Source organism: Papaver somniferum, chromosome 2, assembly GCF_003573695.1.
Source record: "Papaver somniferum cultivar HN1 chromosome 2, ASM357369v1, whole genome shotgun sequence".
NCBI lineage: Eukaryota > Viridiplantae > Streptophyta > Magnoliopsida > Ranunculales > Papaveraceae > Papaver > Papaver somniferum.
This window is the reverse complement of record NC_039359.1, coordinates 73,736,487-73,748,376: the sequence shown is the minus strand read 5'-3', so window position 1 is coordinate 73,748,376 and position 11,890 is coordinate 73,736,487. Positions and strand designations below refer to the sequence as shown.

At 35.7% G+C, this 11,890-nt stretch overlaps 1 protein-coding gene across 5 annotated transcripts; it reads left to right on the top strand.

Annotated features, from left to right (window-relative positions):
- The first annotated feature begins 2,410 nt into the window (after positions 1-2,410).
- LOC113348036 (K(+) efflux antiporter 6-like) lies at positions 2,411-11,002 on the top strand. 5 transcript variants are annotated; one of them, XM_026591726.1, is made up of 20 exons: positions 2,411-2,769; positions 3,625-3,668; positions 4,583-4,638; positions 4,771-4,843; positions 5,002-5,063; positions 5,152-5,227; positions 5,371-5,445; positions 6,473-6,544; positions 6,632-6,715; positions 7,100-7,168; positions 7,499-7,576; positions 7,770-7,858; positions 7,970-8,066; positions 8,195-8,248; positions 8,496-8,591; positions 8,986-9,198; positions 9,278-9,355; positions 9,627-9,671; positions 9,974-10,066; positions 10,647-11,002. In XM_026591726.1, the coding sequence occupies exons 1-20, from the start codon at positions 2,538-2,540 to the stop codon at positions 10,674-10,676; spliced, it is 1,716 nt and encodes a 571-aa protein (XP_026447511.1). In that variant the 5' UTR covers positions 2,411-2,537; the 3' UTR covers positions 10,677-11,002. The 5 variants fall into 5 exon arrangements, with proteins under 5 accessions (XP_026447511.1, XP_026447509.1, XP_026447508.1 ...); XM_026591724.1 differs by having other exon boundaries at positions 2,413-2,769; positions 10,498-11,002; XM_026591725.1 differs by having other exon boundaries at positions 2,414-2,769; positions 8,986-9,174; positions 10,498-11,002.
- The last annotated feature ends 888 nt before the right edge of the window (positions 11,003-11,890 follow it).

Sequence of the window (11,890 nt, the reverse complement as noted above, 5' to 3'; positions counted from 1 at the left end):
CATAAACAGTCACTTTCGGTAGAGGACTTATAGGTGGATAAATAAAAGATTGTGGTGTATTTGAGTACCCTCGTCTTTTCAGGCCCTCTATCTTCATATCTTTTTTTATATCCTCTTAAGACTCCTTGAAATATCCACAAAAGAAAATAAAATCTCATGAATGAAAATAAATCAAACACGTCTCTACTATCTCCCACCTTTTTCGCTGATGACTATTTTCTGTTCACTAAAGCGGATCTTGGGGAAGCAAAAAAACTTATTGGATATTTTATCTGAACTCGGGGAAATTACGGGGCAAATGATAAATTTGCAAAAATCAGGTATGTATTTTAGCCCCCAAATCCATCCCAAACATGGAAAAATTATAGGAAAAATCCTAAAGGTGTCGCTGATGACTAAACAAGATACCTAGGAACCCTACTCTTTTTTTTTATAAAAACAGCAAAGAGAATTTCAAACCGCTTCTTCACAGGTATTACAATACTCTACAAGGGTGGAAAGCAAAGTTGCTATCTCAAGCGGGCATGACAGTCTTAACTCAGTCAATCCTTCGATCTTACCCAACGTACCAAATGCAGATACTAGTTCTCCCCAAAGATACTTTACATAAATTTGATAAGATACAAAGATATTTTTGGTGGAATAAGGATAAGGATAAAGGAAAAGGTGGTTATATAAAAGCGTGAGAGGATGTGTAAACCAAAATCGCAAGGGGGATTGGGAATAAAGAACCCTCACAATTTCAATATAGCGCTGCTAACAAAGCTAGATAATAGAGTTATGACAAAAAAAGCGCAATTATAGGTAAAACTTCTGGAAACGAAATATTTCCATAACTCAAGTCCCTTCGAACCATCGAGAATCTATGAGCTTTCCTGGATATGGAAAAACATTCAAAAAGGCCTCAATATTATAAAGGAATTTTTTTTTGGAAAGTGTAAAACGGATCTAAAACGAAGATATGGGAAGACGATTGGATACCTAATTAGGAAAAAAATTAATAAACCAAGCGATAGAGGAGATCCATTGCCGCAAAAAGTTCAAGATCTAATAAATAACGAAGCATCCTGGGACATCGGAAAATTAGATAAACTTTTCTCGCCAGAAATAAAAGAAATATTAGCTATTGCTCCAAATAAAGAAGAGGGAGACATATCATATGGAAACATCAACAATCCTGGGTTTTCACATCTAAAAACATCTACAACTATTCATCAACCAAAATGATGACAATATGGATAATATTGATTTCCCTTGGAAAAAACTTTGGAAGCTATATGCAATTCCTCGGATTAGGCTATATATCTGGAAACTTGTCCAAAAGGCGCTTCCGACCAATAGTAGACTAACAGCTCACAACCCGGAGATCTCTCTCGAGTGACCTATGTGCAATAACCAATCAACAGAAATAAAAGACCATATGTTTAGAAAATGTCCTTTCGCTAGAACGATTCGGTTTGGATGCTCTATAGACGCGATCAATACAAAGATTAACACAGACTCTATTAGTAAATGGGTAGAAATATGGATAACGTATCCAGAATTGTCGCATCTTTGTGAATAGATAGCTACCATACTTTGGTTTATTTGAAAATATAGATGTGAAGTAGTGTTTAAGAAAATCACTCCTGATCCAACATATTTGATCAAGAATTTCATTCGGTCTTCATCTTTCATCAGAGAGAACAATAATAAAGATGTTCAGAAAAAGAAGTCGTCTAACCCTTCTTGGAACAAATTCAAGGCAGATTGGATAAATTTCACAGATGCGTCTTATAATAAAGAGAACTTATCCATGAGATATGCCTTCATACTGTACTCGGTTGATCAAGAGGCTTTCATACATATTTCTGCAGGTTCAGATTGGGCCTCCTTAGCGATGCACGCAGAAGCAAAAGCTCTATTATTAACGATAATATGGCTAGAAATTAATATTCTTTCTAGTGTCTTTATTCTTTATTGCTACAGATTGTAAAGTGTTGGGAAACTTCATCAACAGAAAAAAGAACAGACACTTCACGGAAAACAAAAAATACTATCAAAGAAACTATTTTAAAAATATTACTACAAGCAAGAGTAAAATTTACAAGCTGAGACCATGACGCAGCTGCGCGCTCAATACTAAACAAGTCAACGTACTAGCATCAAAGAGTGCAAAAAGAAAGCATTAGTTCTTATTGATTAAAATAAAACTGTGGACCTTCTGTATTTCATTGCATAAAATAAAAAATAAAAAAATTAAAAGAGACCAATTTTATAGCTTCGTGACTAGCTAAAGTGTCGTTTCTTACAGATTTGCCCGATTCATATTTTTTTTGCTTAAACCGTAATTATAGTCTTTATTATAATTAAAATTACCAACAATTAGGTTAACCCCTTAACCAAAGTTAAGTTAAACACTGACTTTACTCTTTCTCTCTAATAAACAGAAAATATCTGCCATTTTCTAACAAAACACTCGCAGATTCACTCACCGACCAGACTCTCCACTCTATACTCTTTTCTTCACTGTCAATGAAACCCTAGTTTCTGTGGAAATGAAGACTTCTTCTTCTTTTTCTTTCTTCACTATAGTTCTTTGCTTTACTTCTTTTGTTGTTGCTGCTGAACTAACTGAGTTGGATCGGATTGATTCAAACAATGGGAATACTACAGCTACTGCTTATAACAAGACATTGTCTGATTTGAAAACAAGACAAGATAGTTTTGCTGGTATGATTGATCGAGCTTTGGAAAAGGAATTCCCTGATAATGAGCAATCTGGAGGAGGTAACATTTTTTTTTTGTTTGAATGTTTTAAGAATCTTTGAATTAGGGCTTTCAATTGGAGTTGAAATTAGTTGTTGCACATCAATTTGAGGGAAAATTAGGTCAGTCTTTGATACTCTTGGTTGTGATCTAATTTTATTTTTTAAAGTAGTTGTTGGTAGCTGTAGTAATGCTCGATTTTGGAGTTAGGGTATGTAAACACTTCAGTGTCAAAGGAAGCTGAATTAAGATTTTATTACGATTCGGGGATTTGAACAACAACAGATGCAAAAATGTTGTACTCCCTTTCTGCCGCCTTATTGTAGAATGTTTAATGCAAATTACAAACAAATCAAACATTTGATACCCATGGATGTAGAAGTATTATATCTTGAATGCGTTGTGGGAAATATTGCTGGATACCTAGTGGAGTAGAGACATTATGGTTTAGAGTGATTTGGAAATTACAATGTGTCTGCTGCAAATAGTTTTAACAAAAAGGTTATAAACTAATATTTTGTTTATCAAAGTAGAAATGGTAAAATGTGAGGGTGATCATGGCAATAAGATGGCTAAAATGAGTCATTTCTTAGCTGGTTAGGTACCACGTTTCTACTATATAGGATGGCTCTTGAATGGATCCTAAATGGCTCATTTTAGTTGTCTACATGTCATGGCCATCTAAGGCGTCTCCACCTTTAATCTATTTTACCCCTGTTAAGCACAACAACCACAACTCCACACTATCAATAGTAGAGATGATTTGGATGAAGTTATAAATAATTCAATGTGATATATACATTGTAGAAGTTTTCAAAAGGTTGAATTGGAGAACACGGAATCACAATAACATTTTGTCTTTTGGTGATCTCGCAGAAACTGATGCTGGTAGCTTCAACAATACTGTTGCTGGAGACAAGGTTAGTGAATGTTTATAATATACCCGGTGTGTGCATGCACATTGGGTGTATCATTTATATTTGACGTTAACCACATGATATAATTTACTGGACTGATCATTATAAATGACTCATCCTCTTAAAAGCTTAGCTGTTAAAATCATCTCAATGCAGTGAACTTAGGACATGAAAGAAACCTGGTAAAATGTCTGACATGAAAAAGCCAGCTTAGTTCAAGCCTCTTTACACAAGAGATGTAGTCATGTTTCTTTAACTGAAGCTGTCGTCAATTGTATAGATCTTGTGGATATACATGTCACCCAACGAGTTTATATAGGAACAGAGCTTTTAGCGATTTTGTTCAGGCTGGAGAACTTATTATCAATGTAATTTATCTAACGTTACATCGTCTCAACTAGTTTTACAAGAACAGCGAAATAAAATGTACTCTAGGTCGATTAATTGTTTGCACTACTAGTATTTTTTCATCCTTGCGAGCTTCAAAACCTATTAGTTTGTCTGGGAAGTAATAGGATACCCTAGACTTCCAACATATGGAACTATATCTATGCCATTATATTGTGAGACTTCTTCCTTGGGCAGAAGCTTTTGTTGAAAAATATCTTTCACCACATTAATTAGATACTGCCATGACATATGCGGGACTGAACTCAGAACCTTAGATATGGATGCATGCCTTTTAGTTTTACAGCTGGACTATCCAATGCTTGGTTCCGACGAACCTTTTCACCGAGGTGCAAAATGTGCTACACCTAAAGAATAGGATTTGTTTAGAGGAATGTCTCTGGTATTCCTGTATTTTTCGAATCTTCATTTATCTGTCTTTCTCTTTCCTATTTGAGTTTGTGTTGGCGTATTCTATTCTTATTCCTCCATTGGGTAATATCTTCTTGTATTTTTGTTTTGTTCATCAGGCAGTTTTGGAAACTGTAGCTAGAGTTAACCACAAGAAAAATGAGACTAAGGAAAAGTATATGCTTCTTTCATATGATTAAATTTTTTCCTATTTGTTAGCACAAAGAGAAGATGGATTTGAGTGGAAGAAGCTTCTGTCTTGCTATCTCAAGTTTAAGTTCTCACACTGTTTTTCGTCTTGTTTTAGGTCTTTCCAACTACATGATGTTTTCAACAATGAGAACCGAGAGGAAGATACCCCAACTTTAATAGATTCTAAGGTATTTTTTTTTTCTCAATGGAATTGGGGACTCTCACATGATTGGACACTTAGTGCATTTATACATTTAATAGAAGCAGTGCAACTTTAAGTTATTTTTCTGCTTAGATGCAACACAGAAATGAAGTTGTATTCACGCATTAATATTTGTTCTTTCAGAGCAATGTATTCATAATATCTAATACCAAATCAAAGTACCCAATTCTACAGTTGGATTTAAGGTAACCTTATTAAGTTGTTATATGATATATAAAACATATATTTTACCTGCATACACTAATTGTTACTTCCAAATTTCTGCAATTCCAGGTTGATATCGGATCTAGTAATCGTCTTTGTATCTGCAACTTGTGGGGGAATCGCTTTTGCTTTTGCTGGACAACCGGTCTGTACACACTTTACTTCCCTACTTCTTTGATACACAGTGGATCACCTTTTCTCTTTATAAGTGCTAAGATCCAACCATTAATATTTAGCTTCCAGGCCAATTCTTGGGGTTTTTTCTTGATCGTTTCTAAATCCTTGCAGGTCATTACTGGATACTTGTTAGCAGGCTCTGTTATTGGACCTGGAGGCTTGAGCTTTATTAGCGAAATGGTGCAAGTATGTTCTGTTTTTCTTGTCTTTTATTTTTGTACTGTATAAACAAGTACTCCCTCCGTCCCTAATATATAGGCGGAGAAGTGGGTTTCTATTAGAATAAGAAAAAACTTTGATTTCATACATATCCATCCTCTTTCCTGTTTGCCCTTTGTACAATTTCCAACATTAGAAACATTAACTTAATTATGGTGATAACTACCTATAATAAATAAGGGTAATGTATGGAAAAACCCATTTTGGAATTGAAAATCCGCCTATCTAATGGGACTACAAATTTTCAAAACTCCGCCTATATAATAGGGACAGAGGGAGTACATATTTTTAGTACATAAAGCAATTTCATCAAGAAATAGTGCTTCCCCCAGATTTTAATGTAATGCACCTTCAGATTCACCTTAACATTAGGGTCTGGTGCTTATATCAAATACTTTAGACTTTCAGTACCTATCCCCAAAATTCTGCCATATAGCAGGTTGAGATATGGTCTTATGTTAGTTACTACCTTGATTCCATTGATGCAGTATCCCTGTGCTGTACCTATTGTCCCCTGCTAATGGATAACTGTTTTCTTTGACTCTGAACTCCTCATTTTCCTAACCAAGTGATCTATAAGGACGTGCTGTACAACTTCGCTGCTGCCTGTTGACCAATTATTTCTCAGTGTCTTCCATTGTCGCTGCTTCTTTTGTCACTAATGAGTTTATAAATTTGTCAAGAAAACATTCAGTTTCTGACTAGATTATCTTGAATCACTTAATATAATCCACCCCTCAAGAAATAACCTAAGGATTCTCTGCGATTAAGCTCTTTCGTGTTAGAAGTGGTTGAGTGAATAAATATGCTGACCAGAACTAGTTACCTACATGTAATTGATTAAAGGCAATGCGGATATCATTACCTGTATTTGTTTGTAGTAAAGGTGTTTCCTGTTTGTCTTTCTGTGAATTTCTTATAAGAGTTCATTTGTACTTATTTTTTTCAAAAATAAAAATAAAAAAAATAAAGAAACTTACTTTTGTCCTTTTAGGTTGAAACGGTTGCTCAGTTTGGTGTGATTTTTCTTCTTTTTGCGTTAGGGCTGGAGTTCTCGACGGCAAAGGTATGTATATTTCCATGTGCCTTGCTTTTTGTAGATTTTGAAACTCTTGGATTCATGTTTACAAAGTGTCTTCCTTCATATGTGCAGCTTCGAGTTGTAAGATCTGTAGCTGTTCTTGGAGGCCTGCTACAAATTTTTCTATTTACAAGCTTATGTGGCCTTTCAGCCTCGGTATGTCTAGTACATCCATGATCCATTGCAGAATGTTTAACGGGATGTTCCTTTAGAGGAATTCTCTGAGGTGCATAGAATATTTTTATGCATCTTGATTAGAATGACATAAAAGGCTATTTCATTCCTTTTCGACCCCCTGCACTTATTGCAATTTGTCATCTAGGCATGGCCACATTTTCTATTTCATTTTTAATGTCCGTCATTTCATGCTACTGTGACCCAGACTTTTTATTTCATCATAACCAGACTTTTTACTTCAATGATGCAAGTACCGCATATCCAAACTCCAGTCCGGAATGGTTGAATAATTAGGGTATGCTGTTTGTATATGTGTTCTATTCTATTTGCAAAAATACTGATGTATAGTTCTGCTTTCTGCAGTTATGCGGTGGTAATATCTCAGAGGGAATATTTATTGGCGTGTTCCTGTCAATGTCCTCAACAGTTTTGGTAGCTCTTCTATCTTTAAGAAATAACATATCCTTATTTGCATTTTAAATGATTGGCCAACATAATAGTTAATTTTTTTAATCAAGTCAAACATAGATATAATTCAAATAGGCTGTGGTATATTTATTCCAATAGCTAGGAGAAGACAAACTACAGTAGATTCTAAAGCTCCGCATCAATTAACTCATGTCTTTGGATCTTTTAGGTGTATTTCGGATCTTGAATGCTACTAATCACTAAGTCCCAAAAAGTGTATCTTTGAAACTGTTTTTGCTTCCAACATTCAGTTTAGTGGGATATAAAGATGCCAAGTATCTCGTGTTCATGCAGGTTTTGAAGTTTTTGATGGAGAAAAATGGTATCAATGCTCTCTATGGCCAAGTCACGGTTGGAATTCTTATCCTCCAGGTGAAATCTCCCTTGCTTGTTTTTCATTTCGAGACTTACATCAACTGTAAGATTCTTTCACATTGTTTCTCTAGGATTCCATTTTTAGAGTTGGTGTCTAGTGCTCTAGTGCTGGGTACACTACAATACTTTCTCTGTATTATATGTACAAATTTTCCGTTGTCTGAGATGTTGTTGCCACTTTATATACCAGGATTGTGCTGTAGGTCTGCTGTTTGCTCTGCTTCCAATCTTGGGTGGCACTTCAGGGATTCTTCAAGGAGTTATGTCCATGGCTAAGTCGTAAGTGCACAACCTTTGGATGGCCATCATTTCAGTTTTAAAGTTTAGCTCTTGCACTATTTTAGTTTGTGGGAAATGTGACTCTTACAGCATACTGACTATGTTGACCAGGTTGGTAACATTGATTACATTCTTGGCCATTCTGTCAATATTATGTCGAACTTGTGTTCCCTGGTTTCTCAAGCTGATGATTAGCCTATCATCACAGGTTAGGGTCCTATTCCCTACTTCGTTAAATTTAATGCGTGGAATTATCAAATTATAAATCGTACATTGTTCTCCTTCCATTCAAACATACTAATGTGTAACAAATGCTATGGTGTTTTATCTCTGCAGACCAATGAACTGTATCAGTTAGCAGCAGTTGCCTTTTGCCTGGTTGTTGCTTGGGTATGCGACTTCTGAACTTGGGCAGTTACGTGCAACTTATACTATTGTTTTTGAGTATGCATGCATACTTGTATTGTAAAATGATGATTTATCTGAGTAATACACACGCTAACCATGCTCTAATAGATTCTACTCTTACTTTATACTCAAAAATACCAAAGCATATTTTATCTGTCATGGAGAAAAGGTATCTTTGTTGTTCAATACCTCCTAATATTCTGATTCATGGATGTTATCATTCTCTCAGTGCAGTGATAAGTTGGGGCTCAGCCTTGAACTCGGTTCCTTCGCTGCGGGGGTGATGATATCAACAACTGATCTTTCAGAACATACGCTTGAGCAAGTAAGATATCTTTTGATGTTTATTTCTCTGGAAGTTGTTGAGGTGCTAGATGTCTTTAATAATGCATTGTCTTGTGCAGTTGTGCTTATTTAGCAATCTATCATCTAATTTCGTAGATGGCTGGATATATTCTGGAATGCATTTCTGTTAAATATATTTTGGTTGGAAAAATTCTTTCGTCCAACTCCAGATAAAGTCAACAAACTAATGGGTCCAATCAGATTATTGTTCTTTCATTAGAATGCTTTACTGTTGATCAATAATTGGACAGAAGAGTCTGAGAGTAGTATCTAACATATCTAATGCCTAAATGTATATTGGCTATTCTTGGTGGAGAATATAGGGGTATGATAGTGTAAACTTGTTCTGATGACACATGTTTTCCTTTTTGTAGATTGAACCAATTCGCAACTTCTTTGCTGCTCTTTTTCTTGCCAGTGTTGGAATGCTTATCAATTTTCACTTCCTTTGGAACCACGTTGATATTTTATTAGCAGCTGTTATTTTGGTCATTGTTGTGAAAACAATTGTTATTACTGCTGTTGTCAAAGGATTTGGATACAACAACAAGACCTCACTTCTTGTAAGATCTTATCTAACTTCTCAGGCACGTAATATATTTGTGCTTCATTTTCAGTTCTTGTTTTTCTGTACGAAATGACGTATACAGTTCTTAATATTTGTAGGTTGGATTGTCACTAGCCCAAATCGGGGAGTTCGCTTTTATACTTCTCAGTCGTGCGTCTAATCTTCATGTGGTAGAGGTCAGTTCAAGCCAGTACTAGTCTCTTTTTCATTGGGTCCAGCATGTTAATATGGATTCCTTCTTGCAGTGCCAATAAAATAGCATACCTTAGCCATTGATATTCGCTTCTAGGTTTTATTTTTTAAGAAAAAAATCAGCATGTACCTTGAGATCCTTCCGATCAAAGGGATTTATTGCATATTATTATCAGTGTCAGTTCGAAAATGGTGTTATGTCTCCGCGTTTCTTCTTTAACTGGATGTTAATTGCAATTTTACTGATTTTGACAGGGTAAACTGTATCTGCTGCTTCTTGGCACAACAGCTCTTAGCCTGGTATGTAAAACAGTTTTGTAAAAGACCTTCAAATCTGACCCTAGATAGGGCTTATCAAACTACCCTTATTTGAATAGTTTGAAATCTTGTGCAAAATTGCTAAATTCATGGACCATGACTTACGCCATCAGATGTATGCACTTATATGCATTTTCAACTTTATCAAGTGATCTGCATTTGGTCACTATCAAAAATTTCGAGACCAAGCAATGTATTTTTTTCGTTGTTTTGACTTATAGGCACGAATTACCATTTTATCATTTTTTCCCCTCAGTGATTAACTTGTTAAAGCAATTTTGCAGGTGACTACTCCGCTGCTTTTTAAATTGATTCCAGCTGTTATACATCTCGGAGTGCTACTGCGCTGGTTCTCCCCTGATAGCAGTCAAATTGAGGTAATAATATTTGCGTCTTCATATCCATCCTCCTCTTAAGAGACTTCTGCTGTGGTTATCCTCTAATATTTGTAGACGTGCCATGTCAAAAATTGTATAGTTAGCTACGATCCATATTTATCATGCTCTCTATTTTCTAGCCACTGGCCTACTTTTCTTTGGAAAATATGTGGTCCACAGCTAGCCACATTTATCTGAATTGGTGTGAACTCACATGGGAGCACATGAACCAAATATCATTGCATAGACAAAATGTGACAAGACACACACCCTCATATAGGACTGTACATGTCAACTATCATCATACTATTCTTTATCACCATGGTCCATATAGCAGTACTTTTTTTTCAACCGTATACTGGCTAGTATTTGCCCCTGTAGGGGAATTTGTGAGTTTTAACTGTCAAGAAATTTATGACTTCGACTTCCAGATAGCATATAAAGGAGATAGCCTTCGCTCAGACAGCTTAAAGCGTCTACCCTTGACGAATCTAGGTTCTCACGACTCTTTTAAACATAAAAATGAACCAGAAATGGAGTTGCCATCTTTAGCTGATGGGCTTCTAACTATGGCGGACAGGTCTTTAAGAGTGCAAAAGCGGTAGATTAGGAGATTGCAAGACTTCTTCCTTCCACATGCCTTGGGCTAGAACACGTACAAGCTTAACCAACACACTAGAGAATCGGTTAGACGGGATCTGAAAATGGAGAAACTTCAATGGGTTTTGAAGATTGATAATTTTTGTTTCTGCTCCAATTTTGTGTATCGTAGGTCCCAATTGTAATCTATTGTAATGTAATTTAATTTATTTGTTTCTCCTCAGTTCTTTATAGTGAAATTTGTAGAACATGTGAACTTATGCTTAGTTCACTTGAAGCAAGTGTGATAGAAAAAGATTTTACTGCAGTCAATATATAGTTCAATCATTTCATCCACTTTTCCATTTTTTTGATCCTCTTGCAATCTATCATTTACAGTGAATGCTTTATTTGGCTCGTCACCGAAACTTTATAACCATGAAAAAACCTAGCAGCCAAACATCTTGCATCACCAGTATTCTTCTTAGTGTGTATTCTTGCCTTCTAAGAGGAGTTGTCACATGAACAGTTCAAAGGAAAAAAAATGTAAAAGAAACTGGTTGATGATTCTTTCCCACTGCTTGAAAGAGGAGTGCTAGAAATGATGCAACCACCACTCTGCGACATCGGTACTAGATAACTTAAACTAACCCTAGTAAAATGACTTGGATGGAAACACTATAATAGAAAAATGGTAAACAACCTTCCCCAGAAAGGACATTAACTGCTTAACTAAGAGTGACAGCGAGATTCAACTACTCAGAAGCTATCTTGTTTCTTACTTTCTGCTTCCACCCACCGGAGTAAGAAAAAGTCATAGGAATCTTTGTTCACACTTTCTCTCCAGACCAAGATTCTTCCCAAGTCAATGCATCTACAAGAATCTATATATTCAAATAAAAGGATGTAATCAAGGTAGTTGTTAGATGGTGTATCAAAAGTAATAGACACTCGTATGTCGTTGGATGGTGATACCGGTGACTTGAGTTCAAAACAATCTAAAAATCAAAAAATTTAAGCAGCAGTAGATACTTCAGAATCCAATGAACAAATTTCAAGATTTGACAGCAAGAAATGGTGTACATGGACAACTAGGAAAACACCCGAACAAATCTAAGAGCTTCAAAAACTGTAAGAATTGTCACTTTCCCATACAACTGCACTGACAGATAAAAATAACAAGACAGGTTTTCTTATTTTCGTATACACTGAGGTCGGCAATTGCTGCTGGTCCCTTCCCTAGCT

Coding starts and splice junctions, on each gene's coding strand:
- LOC113348036 (XM_026591723.1), top strand. CDS start 2,538: ATGAAGACTTCTTCTTCTTTTTCTTTCTTCACTATAGTTCTTTGCTTT. Junction 4,844..5,001: donor CAACTTTAATAGATTCTAAG/GTATTTTTTTTT, acceptor TTGTTCTTTCAG/AGCAATGTATTCATAATATC. Junction 7,859..7,969: donor GTTATGTCCATGGCTAAGTC/GTAAGTGCACAA, acceptor TATGTTGACCAG/GTTGGTAACATTGATTACAT.